General features: G+C 41.9%; 1 protein-coding gene across 3 annotated transcripts in view; it reads left to right on the top strand.

Moving 5' to 3' along the window:
- Nucleotides 1-13,842, top strand: part of SPTLC2 (serine palmitoyltransferase long chain base subunit 2) — a 74,947-nt gene extending 61,105 nt beyond the window's left edge. For 2 of the 3 annotated variants that reach the window (XM_067296875.1, XM_013940600.2), the window contains exons 10-12: nucleotides 5,104-5,239; nucleotides 6,545-6,674; nucleotides 13,128-13,842. In XM_067296875.1, coding sequence (XP_067152976.1) covers nucleotides 5,104-5,239; nucleotides 6,545-6,674; nucleotides 13,128-13,247 — 386 coding nt within the window. In that variant the 3' untranslated portion in view covers nucleotides 13,248-13,842. Of the gene's footprint in view, nucleotides 1-5,103; nucleotides 5,240-6,544; nucleotides 6,675-7,515; nucleotides 10,209-13,127 lie in introns of those variants that run through there. The other variant, XM_067296876.1, reaches the window with a different exon arrangement.
- Nucleotides 13,843-20,930: the final 7,088 nt, after the last annotated feature.

Genomic DNA, 20,930 nt, shown 5'->3' with positions numbered 1-20,930 from the left:
AATTTTCATTTGAGTCCAGTACTATCTATGACTATCTATTCATTAGTCTTAATAGATGACAGGAACATTCCAAATATTAGATCTTTTGCAGCAGCCTTTTCCACAAATTTTAGGGCTGCTTTTTCTTATTTATAGAAATGTTTTTAGTGTGGAATAGAGAAGTTACTCTGATCTCAGCTTTGAGAAGTATCTGTTTTTTGGGGGTTTTTTTTCTGTTTTTCAAAGAATATGTTCATTCTGGCCATGTAAATTTTTTAAATTCCTGTGCAATTTCTATTAAAGTGCCTTTGCCAAATAAGGAGTCTCTTAGAGTCCTTGTAGCATTTGGACTGTTAATTTAAGCATGAGCTTCTATGATGTAAAGAGTAATGTCTGGCTAAATAAATGTGGGCTTTCTTATTTTGTGCCTCACTGATTAAACCATCCATTGCAAGATGAGTTTAGATTTGGTGTGATGGAATGTGCAGGCCTCTTTTTATCCTGCAGGTAACTAAGGTAAGTAGCAAGTTAATTTCTGCCTGAAGTAGACATTTAAATGTCTCACAGATAATGTTTTCCCTACAACTTATGCCCATTTTAGCAATATGGCCTCTAAAATAGAGGCCATCACAAGTGATGAAGTGTCATTCTCTTAGCATGTAGGAATCTGGCCTGGCAGAGATACTGATTTATTTTCCACCAGGGTTGTGGTGGATATATATCTCATGTGCCTTTAGATTTATAATCAAATACTTTCTCTGGGGTATTGAATGTTTGGGGGTTTTTTTATGTTTGTTTCAGTTTTTTTTCCCCAGGGAGATGCTAGTCTTATCTTTTCAAAGATTATTGCCTGGCTTGATATGTGTTTGAAAGGCTTCATATTCCACTTTTTATCTATCTTAAAGTATCAGAAAAGAGCTCCTTCTGCACAAATCTAGAAATATCATCTATTTCAGGCTTGTCTAGAAGTGGGCAAAAGTTTGCTTTTCATGTTGAAAAGTATGTGCTAAGTATTGGAAAAATGATAAAAATACTACAGTCATTCAACTGGCTCAGCTTTATGGCACTGAATGTTTCTGCTGCAGAAGCTTTAAAGCCTGACTTAACCCCACCCGACAGAACGGGCAAGTTGCTTAGGGCGTGTAAATGCAAAAGTGTTTATCTGGCATCCTTGACCTTGTAGGATGGATAACCCCCGTGATGTTACAGGCAGTGCCTTAGAGTATAGGTTTGAGAGGGACTCTTAGTGACTTGCTTAGCAAAGCCACTGCTGTCATGGGAGTTGACACTTAATAGTGTTTGGGGTGGGAGGACTGCTACTTTGTACCCAGGTATTCTGCACTTAAGGTGTATGGTACAACATTTGTTGGTATGGAAAAGGGCAATGTCAGTTTAAATAGACTGCCTTCTCATCTAGGACTAGAGTATGGTTATGTTGAACAAAAGCACATTCCTTTCCTCTGTTGGCTATGAACTTCCAGCCCATCTTAGCTTTCCAAGCAGAGGCATTTATTGTATTTCTTTGCTCAGTTCTTGTTTCGTTCTCTGCTGAATCCACACAAGTACAGCTCTGAGCTGAGAGCTTTAAAGGGAGTGTGTTCCTCCCTTTTAGATGGCATGTAACCTTTACTTCTGATACAATGGCAGCATGTTCTTTAGGAGGTAGGTGTGGGCTTTAGATTAAATGATATCCAGATTGCTACAAGCAAGGAAGCGTTTTACTAAATTGCAAAAGCAATCTTCTTGTGACTGCAATAAACTTGTAAAAGAGCACAAAAGCAAAGGAGAAGTTATTAGTTAATTCTCTAATTCCAGTGCAGGTCTGTCAGTAGCCAGTTTAAGCTCTTTATAGGACCCATAAGAACTTCAGATCAGATGTTCTGATAGGGGGCTTCTAGTTTTCTAGCCTTCTGAAGAATTCAGTTCCAGTAATCCTCCCTTTCTTCCCTCTTTCCTTCCCTCCCTGAAGGTCATCACATTCCAGTTTCATGGATTAAAGGATGTTACCAGAACTGTTGCACAACTCCTGTGTGAGAACAATTGGCAGGGTGGTGTCTGAGCAGGCCATCTCTGAGTGGTCTTAAAAAGAAGCTACATATTGCCAAGAATGCCAGCTGCTGGAGAACTGTTGCAGTCCTCGTGGTCTGTCTGGGCCTACAGTTGAGCAGGCATGGACAGAGCTCTGAGCTTTGGAATATGATTGGACTGAAAAGGGGACTTGGGGTCCTGTCTGAACACTCAAACACTTCTCCGGTACCAGGAGAAATTAGCAGCACTGGCACCTAGTTACTGATGTCTCAAAGTGCTGCTTGTTTCATCTTTCTGGTCACAAAACCAGTGGAGTAGCAGTTAACAGCCTGCTACACTAGTGCATACCAGTGGAACTGAACCAGTAAATGTTGATAGATCTGAAGACTGAGTGTGTGCTTTTTGCATAATCTTGTAAACCCTATTCAGATAACATGTGGCATCACTCTTCAAGTGCAGGATTTTATATTGGAGTAGGAGACTAAATATGTTGAAGTGCAGAAGAGAGGAGTTGTACAGAAATGAAAATAGAGGACAAGTAACTCCTGCCTAATTCTGGTTTGATTCCTGAATGCTTAGTTTCACCGCAACTACAGTTCTCTTCAGAAGGTAGTAATGACGTGGATAGTGAGAAGACATCACGGAACATGTTTTCAAGTTCCTGGTAATTCTGTTGTAGCCAGGGTGACAAATTTTTAGAGAAGTAGTACTTCCATTAAATTGATGGATGGTTCTGGAGCAGAGTTAAAGCAGACCAGCTTCTGAGCCCACAAACCTGAAGAATGCAAGTCTCTTCCAAATCTATCTGTTGCTGCTAATAGGTGATTATGTCCCTGCAGAGAACTGAGAGGCTTGCACGTGGAACTTGTTCACATTTCAAAGCATTCTTCCATCTATAAGGACATATTTAGAATCATAAACTCTTTTTATAGGAAAGAGTTTAGGGAAGATTATGAAGAAGTTGCCAACTACAAGTTAAAGTTGCTATTTAATCTTTAACCTGAAAGGCTTTCAGCAATTTGGAAAGGGTGTGAGCATATAGATGAAAAAACTGTTAAGGTACTGAAGTTCCCTCTGCTGCTTGATGTACTGTTAAACTCCATATTGTGTGGTATGGGAGAAGCTGCATTTGCAGTCATGGGAGAGAGGCTGGTCACAGTTGTATCCAACTGTGTATGTTACCTTACTGCTTTCATGGTAGTGAAATTTCATGCTCATGTTGAGGGGTTTATAAATCACTGACTCAAAATGTTGTCAAAAGCTGTGCGTTTCTGCATAGAGATAAGTGAATGCAGCTTTCTCAGAAGTTATCATAGTACCATTTTCTTTCTGTCTGTAGTTTGCTCTTTCAAGCTGTTCTTGGACATCTGTGTTTTTAGTGACTGCCTCAGTGTTAGAAATGCAAGTAACAGCTTTGGCCCACTCTCTCTAGTGTCTTGGAGTAGGCCTGCTTTTTTTTCCTTTAGCATTATTTTGCAGTTTGGAGCATTTAAAATAACTAAATAGCTGGTTTGAAAGCAGAGAAGAAAGCTGTGTCTCAGCTAGGGGATCTGATTTAATGTGAGACAATTACAAAATAAGTTTCATAAGTATGATATGCTTGTGCCTCCCTCCCCCCCCCCCCCCAAAGAAATCTTACTATGTTTTGGGGGAAGAGGAATTAAGCTTCTGCAGAAACTCTGGAGAAGAGGTGGAAATTAAGAAATAATGATGTTAAAGGAGGAGAAGAAAAGATGTCTTAAGTGGCAGCGAGGGCAATTAAGAATACCTACTCCTGCCCACTAATGACAGACTAAATTTTGCAAGCTTAACAGGTTTCATCCTTTTTTTCTTATGCTTTCTCTTTGATTGCACAGTTGTGGGTGGAATGTCTGATACTCTTGGCTAGGAAAAGTATATAGGTTCTTAAAGAAAATTGCATTTGTTCTGGTCTAGAGCATAGTTATGTGGGTGTTTCTTTGAGGCCTGGTGTTCCCTTTGGTTAATCACCTTATGTCACTACAACTTTGAAAGAAGGTAATTAATATCTAGCAGCTAACTTCCCTATGTGGCATAGATCAGCACTGCTTAATATTTAATGTTTTAGCATGTGAATTACTTATCTGGTGAAGACAGTGTTTGGATTATTAGTTATCCAAAAATATACTTTGCGGACCAGAGACATGAAATTAATCTAGGATAAACCACACTAAATGTTACCTATCATAGTTTCATTAGTGGCATAGTGCTTATTCTCCTAAACTCATTAAAGTATCACTTATCAGATATGCATAATTATTACCTGCTTAAGTAAGATGATGTGAAACTTTTTCTGGGCAGTACAGAAATATAGTATACTGTGCTAAGTTAGAATTAAACTAAGCTGTAAATAGGTATTCCTATGTGTATCTGAATAGCTGGTATATTTAACTTATACTGGTTGTCTAATGTCCTGTGTACTGTACTAGTTTTGCCATGCATATAAAAAATTCAATACAGAATTGGCTGAACACATAGTAAACTGACTGCAGCTGCTGCTTGTGTGAAGCAAGCTGGATTATCAAAAGTAATCTGTTTAATTTAAATCAGCTTGGTTTAACTGAAAAAGCTTAGGGAGCAGCCACCTGATCAGTTCAGCAAGCAGATCTAAGGAGGAAAGTGGTAACTTCCATCAATACAGACAAGCTGGACAGCCTCAGCTGATTCAATAGGTTTTCGTTAATTATGTAAAAGGTAAGCAAACTCTTCTTCCAGACACAGTTACCAGGGAATTTTGAGCTATTGGGAACAATCTTGTTTAAAAGCAGACAACTATATTGTTTTGCAAGTTAGATCTTGATACAAATCTAACTGAAAATAAAACTAGGGAATGGTTGCACTTGAAGATTATGCTTGTCTAGTCCATTCAGTTACAACCTAATCAGAAGATGAGTAACTGACCTTAATTACACTAACAGAGAAGAAACCGCAAATTCCAGTCACACTTCATTTTGCAGTTAACACTCCCATAAGCACAAGTGGTGCACTCATTCTGTACTCTAGTTGGAGGTCTTGTGTTGCAGTTATGCTTGATGTATAACTACTGTGTTCATGGTCTTACCTTTATTTTCTTTCTAGGGAAAGAGTGTGTGCAGCAGCTGGCAGAGAACACAAGGTATTTCAGGAGACGACTGAAAGAGATGGGCTTTATCATATATGGAAATGAAGATTCCCCTGTTGTGCCTCTTATGCTGTACATGCCAGCAAAAATTGGGTAGGTTTAACATGAAAATTTCTTATCCATTTATTTCAAAACTGGGATGCTACAACAAGACTTGCCCGAATGTAAGAAAAGACTGGCTTGCTTTTTACTTTTATGGATGTTACTGAGTCTTATAAAACGTGGAAACTTTATATAAGTGGTCAAGAGAGAATCAGGCTTGTAGCTTAAGACACTGGCAGAGCACTTCAGAGAAGTAATTTTACCACTACATTCCATGTTTTAAAAGCTTTTTCATTTCATTCATATGTAAAGCGCATATATGCACTAAAGAGAAGCTGAAATTCAATGGAAATTAGTCTTTCACATAAGAATGTTACTGGAGGAATTTTTCAAGCAGCTCTTGGATCAGAAGCAGCCAACACTTTCACCAGTGAACTCTGAAAATTAAAAAAAAAACAAAAAAAAAACCCATGGGGGTGGGGAGGGAGGCGATAGGAGGAGAACAAACTGTATTGATGAATCCGAAGTTTGTTAAATGGTCTGGGTTTAATAGCTCATGTGTTGTTATTGCAAATGCTAGTAGAACTGTATCACACAGCTTTATAAATGCTTGTGGACTTGTGGACTGCTGTGTGAATAATTCAGGCTAAAATTCTGCAAGTAAGATAAGTGTATACATTAAAATTTTTTTTTGCAACATTAAACAAACGCCTGATTTCAAGGACAGCTTGGCTTTGGTAGCTGCTTTTCACAGTGTTCATATATAATGCAGTGCTCAACCAACACATTCAAACTTGGAAAGCATATTTAGGCACCCGTAATACCATCAAGAAGTAGCTTCATTTTCAGCAGTTCAGAACATCTTTAGTCCTCTTCAAACTCAGCTTGGCTTCCTGTGACTCCACAATGTCCCTTAGTTAAATTGGTGAAAACAAACTTTGAAACTGCAGAAGTGTCTGCTTTGCGGGTGGGCAGCAGTGGGGAATTCCTTGTAGAGTCAAACTTCTGAGTCTAAGTCCCTGTTTCCTATCAGAAAGATTTGCAAGCTTAGGTTACAAATCCATTTAGAAACAGCCTGCTAAAAGACCAGCCCCTGCCACATATAATCTTTCAGCTTTATTAGAACTTAATACAGTGAAATCTTTCTAGGAAGACCACCTCAGGTTTGAACAAAAAAAGGCTTTTGTGAACAGGCATTCTACCTCTAAAAGAAAGCATTGGCAGCTCTGAGTTGCAGTCTTACAGGCTTGTTTCATCAAAGGCCTGTATGAATTAACGTACCAAGACCTTCATGCTGTTGCTGCTTTGCCTCCACTTTGGTATCTGTCTGACATTGTTCCTTGCTCTCTCTGGCAGTGCGTTTGGGCGTGAGATGCTGAAGCGGAACATTGGTGTTGTGGTTGTGGGTTTCCCTGCAACCCCAATCATCGAGTCCAGAGCCAGATTCTGTTTGTCTGCAGCTCATACCAAAGAGATACTTGATACAGTAAGTAACTCATCTCCCTCTTGCTCACGCCTTCTATAAATAGAGATAAGTTGTCTATTTTTTGTAGACTGGTTCCATGTTTGGTGCACAAACTAACTGAACTGAATGTTCAAAGCCTTGTGTAGCAAAGCTGGCAATGACTCCAGATCTCTTTCCTTACCCTGATGATGGAGGATGGCTGCCTACAGTAAATCTCAGGGACTTTCTCTTCCCATTTTAAATGACCAAAGAGGCAGTCTCATTCCTTTGAGACAATTCTTTTTACCTCTTAAAAGGCTCTGCCTTCCACACTTGGGCTTCTAGAACTGAATCTTTGAGAAGGAAAATAATTTTGCTCCTTCTGACCCTTGATGCAGAAGTTACAGTTTTTTATATATATAAATATATATATTCTTCTCAAGAGCCAATGCAGACTTCAGCATGTGACCTATCTGTGAGAATTTTTATTTGAAAAATAGTTATTGTCACTTTTGGCTTCAGAGCATAGTTTCCTTAAACTATTTTGTCCTGTGATCACCTCATAAATTAAATTCTGCCATCTGCAATGACTTCCTGACTCCTGCTTGCAGTTAGCCTGTTCCAGTGGGAATTACAGTCCCCTCAAAGGAGGCCTGCCTTACAGTTAGGAGATGCTGCCTTAAAAATTAAAGATGGAATTCTACTCTTTGACAAATGCAGTTGGCAGGAGATGATATGGTTGTCTGATTGTCCTTACTACATTTTAGTGTGGTAACTACATTTACTTTTGTGTCATCTTTGATTAGACGTATATATGGTCTGTCCTAGGCTGTGTCAAAGTTCTCCATTGTGCTTTTTCATACTTTGCTATTCTGTGACTCAGAGCCTATGCTAGATTGAGTCACAACGCTGGACTTCAGGAGAGCACACTTTGGCCTGTTCAGAGATCTGCCTGGAAGAATCCCAGGGAATATGGTCCTGGAAAGAAGAGGGATTCAGGAAAGCTGGCTGATTTTCAAGGATTTACCTCTGCCAAGCTCAAGAATGGTCCATCCTGATGTGCAGGAAATTAAGCAAAGGTGGTGCATGGATGCCTGCATGGATGAACAAGAAGCTCCTGATGCAACTCAAACATAAAAAGGAAGCACATAAGAGGTAGAAGCAAGGACAGGTGACCCAGAAGGAATGCAGAAGCACTATCTGAGCATGCAGGGGTGGGGTTAGGAAAACCAAAGCCCACCTGGAGTTCAATCTGGTGAGGGAAATGAAGGGCAACAAGGAGGACTTTTACAAGGATATTAGCTGCAAAAGGAAGACTAGAGAAATTGTGGGCCTGCTTCTGAATGGGACCCAGTGACAAAGGGCATGGAAAAGTCCAAGTTATTCAATGCCTTTGTTGCCTCAGTCTTTACTTATAAGACTTGCCTTCAGGAATCCCAGGCCCCTGAGATCAGTAGGAAAATCTGGAGCAGTGAAGACTTACCCTCAGTGGAGGAGGATCAAATTAGGGAATATTTAAACAACAAGGACATACATAAGTCCATGGGCCATGGATGGAATGGATCCATGTGTGCTGAGGGAACTAACTAATGTCATTGCAAGGCCACTCTCAATTATCTTGGAAAGGTCATGGTGATCAGTAGAGATTCCTGAAGACTCAAAGAAGGAAACGTCACTCCTGTTTTCAAGAAGGACAAGAATGAGGATCTGGGGAACAACTGGCTGAGCAGCCTCACCTTGATCCCTTGGCAGGTGATGGAGCAAATAATGCTGGAAACTATTTCCAAACATATTATGTACAAGAAGATGATTAGAAGTAGTCAGCATGGATTTACCAAGGAGAAATCATGCTTGACCAACCTGGTAGCTTTCTACGATGAGATGACTCCCACCCATCAGTGGATGAGGGGAGAGCAGTGGATGCTGTTTATCTTGACTTTGATAGGGCATTTGACGATGCCTCCCATAACATTCTCCTGGACAAACTGAAGAAGTGTGGACTAGAAAAGTGGACAGTGAGATGGACTTAACTTGGTGAACTGTTGGGCTCAAAGGGTTCTAGTCAGTGACATGAAGTCCAGCTGTATGTCAGCCACTAGTAGTGTCCCCCAGGGGTTGATATTGGGGCCAGTACTGTTTAACATCTTCATTAATGACCTAGGCAATGGGACACTGCACCCTAAGCAGGTTTGCCAACAATGCAAAACTGGGAAGAGTGGTTGACACACCAAATGGTTGTGCTGCCTTTCAGAGGGACCTCAGCAGGCTGGAGAAATGGGCAGATGGAAATCTCATGAAGTTCAACAAAGAAAAATACCAAGTCCTGCACCTGGGGAGGAATACGTTCTTGCACCAGTACAGGCTTGGGACTGACTGGCTAGAGAGCAGCTTTGCAGAGGAGAAACTAGGTGTCCTGGTGGACAGCAAATTGGACATGAGCCGGAAATGTGCCCTTGCAGCAAAGAAGGCCAACAGTATCCTAGGCTGCAGTAGGAAGAACGTTGCCAGCAGGTCAGAGGAGGTGATCCTTTGCCTCTTCCCAACACTAGTGAGGTCACCTCTGGAGTGCTGTGTCCAGTGCTGAGCTCCCTGCTACAAGACAGATGGATTTACTGGAGTGAGTCCAGCAAAGGGCCACAAAAATGTTTAAAGGACTGGAGCATCTGTCATAGGAGGAGAGGCTAAGAGAGCTGGGACAGTTTAGCCTGGAGAAAGAGAAGGCTCCAGGGGGATCTTACCAGTGTAGACGATCTCCAGAGGTCCAACCTGAACCACTTTGTGATTCTGAGTTACCACTTCATGTTCCTCCTAGGAAATACTTCAGTGACCAACAGAATCAGTCGGTGACTTTTTTCCCCTTACGTACTGCAGACAGTAACTCAGCACAGAACTAGGGAATGCTGCTGCTGGAGTTACCTGAATTGGCTGGGAAACTGTTTAGAGTACCCTCTCACATTTTCTTTGAAGAAGAAAGGCAACTGGGGTAGAGGGAAGAAAGAAGGATGGCGAGGACATGCCAGATCACTTCTCTACAGTATTAGTGAAAACGAGAGTATTTAAACACAGGAATGGTTCACTCAGCTGCCTGGATGGCTGCTGTAATGGGGATGTAACACTGTAAGATGGAGTACAGTTAGATTTGTTATATCAAAAGTGTCCAATATGATTAGGTGGTAACATTTCAATACAGGAACAGCAGGTATGAGTTTGCATGTAAGCAGACGTTTACCAACGTCTTGTCAAAAAACAAGATTCAACTTTCTCGCACTTCACTGCCCCTGAACTTTTAAAGCAACAGCTGAAAATGGGCCTTTTTTTAATCTCAGTCTAGTTAGGAAAAGCAGTAAGTCAGTAGAATGTGCAGTTTGGTAAGGTATGTTTAGTGTAGTTCTGTTTCAGTTAAATACCCAGTCATGTATCTGCAGTGCTGTACTTGCTGCTTCTGTGTCATTTCTGCCTTGTAAGACCTGAGAGATTCTGCCTTGGCTCTCCAGCAACAGACTGTTTAAGGAGTTCCTTCTCAGCTACTTGTCCTATTACTTTTCCCTTAATTATCTCAATTCAACTGTTTCTGTTCTAAATAAAAATTCAGAAACTATGGAGGGGGCCCTGTCCTTCCCCTCCCACCCAGACCCCAGTATAAAATGAATAGTATCATAGATTTCTCTTAGAGCATGGTAACAGTAATGAGTGCATTGACACAGATGAGGGAGCAGTAACTTCTAGGTGGACATGGGGAAATGAATAGGAAGGAGGGGGAAAAAAAGGGAAATTGAAATCTTTTACATCATATTGCTGCAAATGGAGCAAGTTATGTAGAGCCACAACTTAAACTGTGCAAACCTGATGTGCTCTGACATTACATGAGCAACCACAGAGTCTTGCTGTCAGCTGGATTCTTTCTTCTCTCTTAGCTAGGGTCTTTACTATAACAGGCTGGTTTCACAGAGTGTTTATAAAGTACTATGTTTGTTCCCTTCCAAAACCAATCTGTAAGTTTTATTGCTCTGCTTAAAAAAGATATTTTCCTGTCAAGCTATTTACAAGTCTTTCAGCCTCCCAGAAAATGTTTCAAGTTTTGTGCATTTGCTTTAACTCTAAAGACTCATTTCTATAGCACCTCTGCAGGTGCTAAATGCTCTAACTCAAGAGAAATGCTCATTTAATATATTAGGGCATGTCTACCTGAGGAAAATTAATCCAGGACAAAAGGAGTTATGAATTTCAAAATGAATGAACAAATCCTGATTTAACTTGGCACGTGGAGGCTTTATTCCAAATTAGCATAATCCACTTTGAAGTTCAAAACAACTGCATGCTCTGGACCCGGAGCATTGGCAAGTGGAGTTAATAAGGAGCAGGTCCTTGTTGTGTAGACAACTTCTTCTGTTTTCTTCTGATGCAGTGAAGGGGGATTGGTTTCAAACAGTCAGTAATTAAGCCAGCCATCAGAACTGATCCCTCTGCTGAATTGTGGCAACAATAGCTAGGAGGAAAAAAATGAAATGAATAAAACTGGAGGGCCAAGGGCCTCTAAAAGTCAGTTCTGGAGAAGAGAACTGGGTAGCCCGTCCATGTGTGCATGGATGCTAGCTAGTGCTGTTATCCTGGCGTTTTTCTATACAGACTTCATCCAGGTTTGGAGCATGGTGGAGAGAAACTTGACTTGTAAATGGTGATATTTGTAATGCTTCCTTGTTCTTATTAAGTAAACCCACATGATGGGGAGCAGTTCTCAGTTACAATTTTCACTGTTTTATGTAAATAAAACCTCCTTGCCTGAAAATATTTGGCTTGGGATCAGAGTGAAGTCCCTCATAACCTGCATCCCTGTGGGCTGGTGCTTTCTTTTCAGTGTTGAAAAATATATTACACTCTCCTGAAGTCAGAGTTCACCAATGCCATTTCCTTTGTAGTCTTTGCTAGTCACATGGTCCTTTTTGTTTTAAATTAATAAAATCCTAAATCTGAGTTCAAGAATAACAGTTAACAAACCCTTTCAACACAAATTCAACCTTAAATTGTTTCCATATGGGGTCTTTACTTAAAGCTTTGGTAAAGCGTGCCCACGCTTTTTTTTGTTTTTACTGAAGTCCAGCTTCTGGACTTGTCATTCCCCCAGATTTTAGAGTGCAGAGATTCTTGCTGCCAGATATAACAAGCATGAGGGGCCATTGTTTAAAGAAACAAAAACTTGAACTATCCATCCAGGAAGGAAAAGCATGTAGGGATATTAACCCCTGTCTGCCAGCTATTCTCAAGAGACAGGCATTTGACCCAGAACATGTTAAAATTGGAGCATTAATGTTGAATTAGTGGCATTCTGAAGGAATGCTGAGTGTACCCATCTGAACAAACTTTGAATTTAAAGGAGTGCAAAATGCCAGCCTTTGAGTTCAAAAATCGCATTGGACTTGGATGTCATCTTCTGAGCTCATCTCTTTGTCACTTGCCATATATAAGGTAATTAGCATCACATACTGTTGCAAATTTGTCCGCAGTGACTGGCTTATTTTGGACCTTGCTGCAGAAGTGTTCTGCAAAGAATTGCAGCTTAGGGTTTGATTTTCAACAAACTGTATTGTAAACCAATCTCTGCTCAAAGTGAATGCAAAGTGTGATTGAGCAGGGATTTTCACATCTCTTGTACAGACTAGCAGATGTTTGATCCCTGGTAACTTCCTATGACTTGCCTTTGGCACATAATGGTGAAAGATTTTGTAGTTCACTAGCAGTATTCTGGGCTATCAGTCCTCTAAGTGCTGCCTTTGTGGTGACTTCAGTCAGTGAGACTTGCTTTCTAGGGATAAAAAGCTCGGGATCCTACCCTGAGAACTGCTTTGTTCATTCCTTGGATATATTGGCAAAAATCTCCCATGCAACTTTGTTTATGATACAGAGCTTGCCGCTCTAGTTGTATATGAACAACTCCAATTAACCAAATGCAGATAAAACAAATGCACCAATAAAACCTGTTAACCCAATATTGCGGGTTGCTTTTAACTGTCTTGCAATTAAAATTCAGTAGTTCAGAGATAGTATTCCAGCATGCACACATTTCTGTTTCATATCTGAATGAACCATACAGAGGAGTCAAACCTCCAAGTGCATCTTCTCCACTTCAGCTTTATAAACCCCCAGGAAGATAGGAATGTATGGTTCTCAGTTGATCTGCTTATGAATGGTCATGGTTGTATTTGAGATAACAGTAAAATTTGAGCTAGTATTGCTGGATGTTATATTCTTGCCTTGGGAATGGAGTAGTCAGGTGGATGCAGAGTGCCTAGTTAAGTGAGCAGTGCTTCTCACTTGGTCTTGAGACTTCTGGCTGCTAAAATTAAAGCAAATCCAATGCACCTCTGAAGCTAAGGACTTCTAGTATGGTAAAATCTTATTCAGGTAAGATGGCTGTCTGTGGGCATGCAAAAAGGAAAACGTGCTGTTAATATTCTTGCATCTGTTTCCTCTGCTGATATACTGTGGTCTCTTTCTTAGGCTTTAAAAGAAATCAGTGAAGTTGGGGATCTTTTGCAACTGAAATACTCCCGTCACCGGTTGGTACCTCTCTTGGACCGGCCATTTGATGAGACTACATATGAAGAAACAGAAGACTAAACTCCCTCCATGTGCCTTGGTGGGAGGAACACACCCCATGGGGACATTCTGTGGCACGCAGGCCACAGAGTCCATGAACAACACACTTATGACTGCTTAGCATAAAAGACATTTCCTCACAATACTGAAGTGGCCACATCAGCTCTAAATGGCGTTTTGTAAATAGGGAGAGGAAACAAAAGCTTTGATTCCTGTGTCTTCAGGATCTGGCCCCTAGAGGTGCTTGGCTTTATTTTTTTCTTAATGCTTTTTTATTTATTTGTCACAATGAATTCACGGCAACCCTAGTTGGCTGTGGGTGATCAGCTCAGACTCTGTATGCACCATTAGCCTTCCCAATGCTGGCTGAGATGTTGTGAGCATGTGTGATGCTGGCATGGCAGCATTTCCAGTGTCACTGCTAGGTGTCTGACCTTCCCAGTAAGGAGCGAGCTGACATGTCTGTTCATTCAGGAACTCCTAGAGAAACTGTTGATTGCTAACTTTGACATATTTAACAAGATGGATAATCAACCAAAGCTTTTTTCTTTTGCAGTTACTTGTGTTTAAAACTTGAATTTAGCCTTTTTTAAATAAATGTGTTGTTGACAAGTCACTGACAGGACCATTGTTCCCAAACATTGTTTAGTTTTGTAAGCCACAAACAGAAAGTCTTCTGGGACTCCAGCCTCTTTTCCTTCCCAGTATGGGTACCAGATTGTCTCCTGGTTTTGACAGTAACTGTCCTCTTGATATAGGGTAAGTGATGGAGAGATTTTTTTTTTCATAGACTGAGTTTTGTCTTCCTTCTGACGTACTTCTGTTCTGTTTCTAAGTGGTTTTAGTGAGTTTTGCTTTCTCATCTACAGATGAATTTATCTTTTGCTTTAGAATTATCATAAAAGCATGAACAAGTATATCTGGTAACTGATAGGTTCTGGAAAGATATTCTTGGAATCAAATAAACCATAGCAAGCCTTGTGCTTCCTGGTAAGATCAGAACCACTCAAAAATCAGGGCTATGCAATGGATGACTACTAGGAAAACCACTTATTTCATGCAGATCTGTGAAAGAGCAATTGCTACCCTTTGCCACACTAATTCACTGTTTCTTGTCATATTTGAGATGTTCTTCATTGGCCTCGCTGTGCAAGGCTTTTATGCAAACAGTAAAGACAGCCTGGGTCTTGGATCATATATATTTTTTAGGTAACCAACAAAATCTCTCAACTAGTAGCTGCATCTCTTTTTGTAGGCCTTCTCTGAAGAGAAAGTGTGCTCACAATTGCACTGAGTTTGAGATCTTTTTTCTTTTGCATTTCTACTGCTGTGAGATCAAACTTAGTGTTCACTGAGCAGTTGTTGTTTGGAATCTTTATTTTCAAGTTTCATGCTGTCTTATTCTGGTCAAAGTATGAAACAGACACCTTAGACACCTTTGCTTTAGCACACCTTAGAGGTAGTCTGCTACTTAGTCATTGCATTGTGAATTCTTTAAGTGAACAGAATGGATCCTTGAAGAGGAACCAAAAAGTTTACAGCAAGGGTCAGTTGCAGTGTTGTTGGTTCCTGTATGTTTACCCTGGACATGTAGATTTTCTGCAAAGACAGCAATACTTCAGCATTGCGAGGCATAAAAGTTAATTCGGGTTTTGACTAGCCATACAATTGAGTTAGTCAGACTTCTTGCAGGTGACAGTGGAGTGTTTTAAACAAATTCTTCATCTTAAAGCTAAAGCAGAGTGCAGCTCAAAGCAATATGTCTGGTGCTGCAAAAAAAATAATTTAAAAGTTCCTTTATGTTCACTCTGCAGCTAACAGGGATGAAGCTCTTTAGTCACTAGAACCAAGCAGTTCTGCAAATACATCTTGTGAATTAAAGCAGAATTGTCTTCTATTTTATAGAATATCTATCTTCACATGTTTATAGCTCTTGTTCTATTTTAGTGTAAGTGAACTTCAAAACACTGATTCCATTTTTACCATTGCATTTCAGAAATTTAATTAGATGAGAAAAAAATAAAATTGGCTGCTTTTAAATTAGATCAGGATAACTGTTTCTGATTTAGTCAGTCCACTAATGTTGATTTGTTAGTCTTCTGGAGCGAAGTGTGTGCACAGTCTAAGAAGTGTATAACCTCTATTTCCAGCCTTGATAGGTATATGGAGTAATCTCATTTGTTCAGCCATAGAGTAAACTGCAATTAGGTGAGCTTACCTTGTCAGTTTGACCCTCCTCACCTGCGCTCTGCCCAGGACTATTTCTCACATTCCAGCAGGATCGTGGAACAGTTTGAGAGCTGACAAAAAGAACCAATGCAGAGGCACAGGCATGGGTCAGTGCGAAGCTATTTTGAGCATTCCCAAATGTACAGTGGTTTTTGTCTGCTGTGTGGTCAGTCAGTTTGAAAATTGTGACATATTAAGTTTGAGGTGGGTTATCTTGTATTCTACAAGTCTTGAGTCCTAATCTTATATCTAGGATTTAGTTCTAGGGCAGCTTGTCTTTAGAAGGGAGAAAAAAGGCTGGATATATATCAGTAATTCAGTTAACTGCTGTAAAACATTTCTGAAATTGTCAGTGTTTTAAAATGATTGGTATCTGCTGGGATTCCGCTTGTACTTGTTTGCAGAGACTGTGTTCATGCTAAACTTTTGCCATTTAGTATCTTTCTGCTGTGGCATGCTGTCTGCATATAACTTTGAATTATGGGTTGCTAAGACATTTCAGAAATCACTCAGGCAGTTAGTAGCATTTGCAAACTGCTTGGTTACATTTCAGCCCTGCCACATCCATTTTGGGAAGCAATTTCTCCCCCCCCCCCCCCCCCAGGCCTGTTATTCAGGGGAACCTGTTTTGCCAAAGTCTGGTACCTGTTGAAACTGCTTCTGAAAATGTAATAAGTTATGAGTCTGAGATTTAGCACTTTAAGTTAGTAATTCGCTGAGCATGAAAGCCAGGAAAATCTTTTCATGTTTACTGAAAAACTTTGTTCCCACAACTAAAGGAGTCAAGCATTACTTTTTGTATTGTCCAAGGCAAGCCTACAGCATGAATGGTGGCAAAGATGTGTGGAATGGATTGCTGATTTTGACAGTTATAAACTGGCTATAAATCTGTCTCCTTTTAGTCCTGGCAGTAGAAGCAAATGAAAGAACCAGTCTTGAGAGATTACAAAGGAAGAGAAGCTGCTTAAGAAATAGACTTCAGTCCCTGCCAACTTTTCTGAGAATTTCTAATTGAAAATGACTCTCGGTATTTCTTAAGAGACACAAAACTGAAAAGAAAATGAAGGCTGTTCTTGACCAAAGGGTTTTGCATTGTACTGTATACTGGTTAAACTTATTCATAAACATACAGTAGTTGCCTTTCCAGGACCTCTCTGAAGAACTCAGCAAGCAACATTTTGCCTGTGCTGAGCTGAGTGAAGAGCTTATAACCATTCTAGTTTAAGGCTGGTGACTACATTTTCACTCTTAAGAAAATAGAGAAGCTCCTATTACTGAGCATCAGTGAAGAGTGAGAGATCTGCTTCTTGTTAGAAACTGGCCTTCTCACGTAGGAAACCTTTGTGTTAAGGAGCCTGATTCATAATTTCTCTTTAGTCCTTTGGCAGGATGGAAACAAAGTTTTGTTTTATTTTTTTGTATCAAAATATTCAGGGCTTTTTTTTTTTTTTTACACAAGACACAAACTTTTGTATAGTATCTGTGTATATGGTATATTTAACACTTTTTGTTTAGTTGCTATATTTTTACCTCTCTAAGGAGCAGCCTTAAGGAGCTGTTCTGGTTCTTGGGTTACCAGTGTAGCATGCTTCTGCTTTAGAAAAAGACTGGGGAGTGAACTGACCAAACACTTCAGAGCGATGAAGTAATTCAGTGAAGGAATCGCATTGTTTATCCTCCTCTTGCTGTTTCCTCTCAGAGTACAGAAGTGGTACCCGCTCTCAGAACTGCAGGAAAGGGGAGTGTTCCAGTGAAATTAGTGATCCAGCCCTGTGCTGTTTGGATGAAGGAAATCTAGCTTCCTGATACAGCAGAGATGGAGAAAAGGGGCAGTCGATCATCAATTATTTTCAGCTGTATAGGGATCTTTCATGTGTACTGGAACAAGGATCCATATAATAGGAATGCAACTTTACATGCTCAAAGGGACAGTTCTCTAAAACTTTTCCACACGAAGTAGACAAATACTTCTCTTTCTGTGCAAACTTTCATTTCTTTACATCTTTGGAGAAGTATTTGGCTTACAGCAGTTTTCTCATCTAGAAGCCATATTATCCATTCATGCAGATTATAGGAAAGGTTGGAGGAAAGCCATGAGTTGTCCATTTCATCCAAGAGAATATCTTGCAGCGTTGTACTTGGAGTGCTATGCATAAGCCCCCTTGCTCCATCACACAAAATAAAACTTGTGGAGATTTAGTCCAGTACACAATGCTCAGTCTAAATTACTACAACTTATACTCAACCTGTGAAGGAGCCAAGCATGCAGGTGCCTGCGTGGGCTGGAGCTTCTGTACAGAGACTTGAGGTACCTGCAGTCTGTTCTAATATGAGTGAAGCATTGGGCTGCCTGTGAATGCCTAATATGACCCCTCACTTGGTAAATTGCTGGCTTCACCACTAGTCCTAACACCCAAGTGGTATTGGATCACTGTTTGGGAAAAGCACCAGTCTCATGACCTATATAACTTGGACATAGTTTTGAAAGGAAAACATAAAACAAAAACAAAACCTCAGATGTAATTGTAATGGCTTGTGTTCCTGTAAACATTCCCAGTCTTGCAAGTTGTTTTCCTGTTCAAAAATTTGGATATGAATCTAAAGCATACCAATGAAGTGTTTGTGTGAAGTATCAAGCTTCATCTTTCATTAAAAAGAGAAGTGTTTAGTGCAAAGATTGGAGCTGTTCTGTTTACATCCCCAAAAGGGGCTGGGTGAAGGAGCAAAAGATGACTGTATGGTGGTGTGTGTTGAAGGCCTTAAACTGTGACTCTTGGTATGAAGAATTTAAATTAAAAATGACCCTGAAGAATGCAGTGGATTTTAACCCACAGATATTGTGCTCTTAGTTAAGCAATATGTGCTGCTGTTTTCTTAGGAGGGAGGGAGAGGTTCAGCTCAATTTGTGCTTGACCCTGGCCATCTGCTGTTTAAAGAGCAGAAGAGGCACCTGTATGTGAAGGCCAAAAATAGTGCAGTTCTCTGCACCCATGCTCCTATGTAGCAAGGATTGCTAACTTGTTCCTAGGCCCCTGAAAGCAGGAGAATTATTGAGAGGGTCAGGGAATTCAGAAGCAGTGGCAGCTAACAAATTAATTTCCTTAACAGTAGATGAGCAGGTCTCACTTGAATATGCCAAGGATTGGTGCAGCTCCAAAAATACCCATGGGTAAGTGAAGCATGCACCAAACCCTCTGAACACTGTAATGTGTTATTTTTTTTGCCAAATCTCATCCTGTTCAGACAGTATTTCTGGTACCCCCTAATGGTATATTAAGTTAAATGCAGCTCCAGCCTTCCAGCATTAACTTCAGAACAGTTTGAGAGAGGTCAGAGTAACGTTGGAGCCTGAGGCTTTAGGCTAGCAGCCCCAAAGCCAACGGTGGCCCACATTTCCACAGGCCCTGGGCAGAATTACCACCAAGTCACTGCACTTAGTCTTAAATTGCACTGTATTCCTACGCCTCTGTGTTGCTATAATGTACATATATATTGGATTTTTTTGTAGATAAAACATTTTAGATAAAATTTTTAAATGGGATCCCCCCCAAAATATTTTATGCCAGATGTCTAATTTTTTTTACACTCAGAATTAACATGAAGTTGGATGCTCTGTGGGCAGAGAAAAGATAAATGGATGGTACATTGGCTTTAAAAAGGTAACAATGCATATTTAAAAAAAAAAAGGAGAAAAAATTGCTTGGAAAAAATCCATTCAAATATATTCTATGTTCTGCTTAATAAAGAATTCAAAAAAAGCCATGGTTATATTGTGATTTTTTCTTAATGCTAATGAGATTTGTGCCCTATTACTGCATCACCCCAAAAAAACAACAAAAAAAAACAACTCCCCCAAAATGGAGTTTCATACTGGAATGGCTGGGTAAAACTGTAGCCTGTTTCAGAGGTCAGACAGATCAGTGTTCCCCTCTGTCCTTGGACTCCAGAGCCAGCAAACCTTGCATGTGAGATGCATGTTTAGCTGTTTCTTATCAGTCTCTGGTCCATGGTTCAACAACAACCCTCCAGTTACTGATGCAGAGTCTAGAGAAGCCACTTCTCTTGCGGAGCGACGGGGCTCCAGAGGTTCCTGACACGCAGTGGTCTCACGAGGGCCAGGAAGTGGGCTCTGCGCTAGCCCCGTAAAGCTGGCTCCTCGCGGAAGGTGCATTGCTGGCCTTCAGTGCTGTCGAAGTGGGTTCCCACCAGTACTGAGAGTGTCTGACTGTTATCAGCTGTCATGCTGCTAATGAAATGTTTGAAAGGGCTTCTTGATCCATCTCTCAGGGGATTCTTGACCTCACATCTGTCTTGCAGTCTGTGGTTTGTTTTAAACATTCCCTTCCATTCATCTCAGCCCTAAGTTTGCATAAACCAGATGTTGGTATTTGAAAAAGAGGTTCAAGTACTGTTTTCAGCTGTGGGTGCATGAATCAGCTCATGTGTGATTGCTGGGTTGTGCTAACACTACTGTAGCAATGTCAATCTTCCTTTTCCCCTGCTGGGCATCCCTTTTCCCAATCTATGCCAGTGTTGGCTTTTTTTCCCCTCAAAGTGTGCCTTTTGGTGTTTTTCCCTAATTTGAGAGCTGATGACCCCCTGTGAAGATCCTGGGAAAGATGCTTACTAGGCCATTAGTAAATACCTACACCATATTTCTGAGGGGCTCTGAGGGCTAGAAAAGATGTTGTGAGCAGGAGAGAGCTGGTTAATGAATGAAGACTTACTTCAAGGGACAGAAACTTGCTCCTGCAGCGCGGGAGCAGCTGGAGCTTTGACGCCGGCGCAGAGCCCTGTTTCTGCTTGGCGCAGAGCTGTGCCGGGTGAGAGCTGCTCCATCCCGCTCCCCAGCGGGGCTGCTCCAGCCCCGGAGCCCCGTTCCTGGCGCTGCAGTCCGGCTCCCCCGCCGCCTGCCGCGCTCAGCAGCCCCGTGAGCCGCGGCCCCTAGCTCCCGCTCGGCAAGGCGGGGGCAGGCCGGCCGGCCCCGCGCACCCGAGCCTTTCTGCCCGCTTTGAAGGCGCCGCGCAGCTGCTGCCGCTGCCCCTTCCCTCCCTCCCTGCCTCCGCCGCGCGTGCGGCGCTTCCCCGCCCGCTGCCTGCGCGGCCCCATTCATGCGCCCGCTCGCTCATTCATGCCGGCGCGGGCGGCTCCCTCTCGCCCTCCCTCCCTCCCGCCCACGTCATGCGGCCGCGGCCGGGCGCTGCGGGCTGCGGCCGGGGCCGCGGCGGAGCCTGCGGGCGGGCGCGCCCGGCCCGGGGCGGCGGCGAGAGGGCGCTGCCCCGGCGCTGCCGCAGGGCTCCTGCGGCGGCACCCGCGCGGGGGAAGGCGCCGGTGCTGCGGGGCCCGTGCCAGGCCGGCGCCGCGGAGGCGAGCCGCGGCCCGGGGGCGTCGCGCGAGGAGCGGAACAAAGAGCCCGCCGCGCCGCGCCGCGCCGCGCCGGTTCCGCCATGCGACAGGGGCAGCGCCCTGCGGGGC

Source organism: Apteryx mantelli, chromosome 4 (assembly GCF_036417845.1).
Source record: "Apteryx mantelli isolate bAptMan1 chromosome 4, bAptMan1.hap1, whole genome shotgun sequence".
NCBI lineage: Eukaryota > Metazoa > Chordata > Aves > Apterygiformes > Apterygidae > Apteryx > Apteryx mantelli.
The sequence above is the reverse complement of the archived record's forward strand: the minus strand, read 5'-3'. Positions and strand labels throughout refer to the sequence as shown.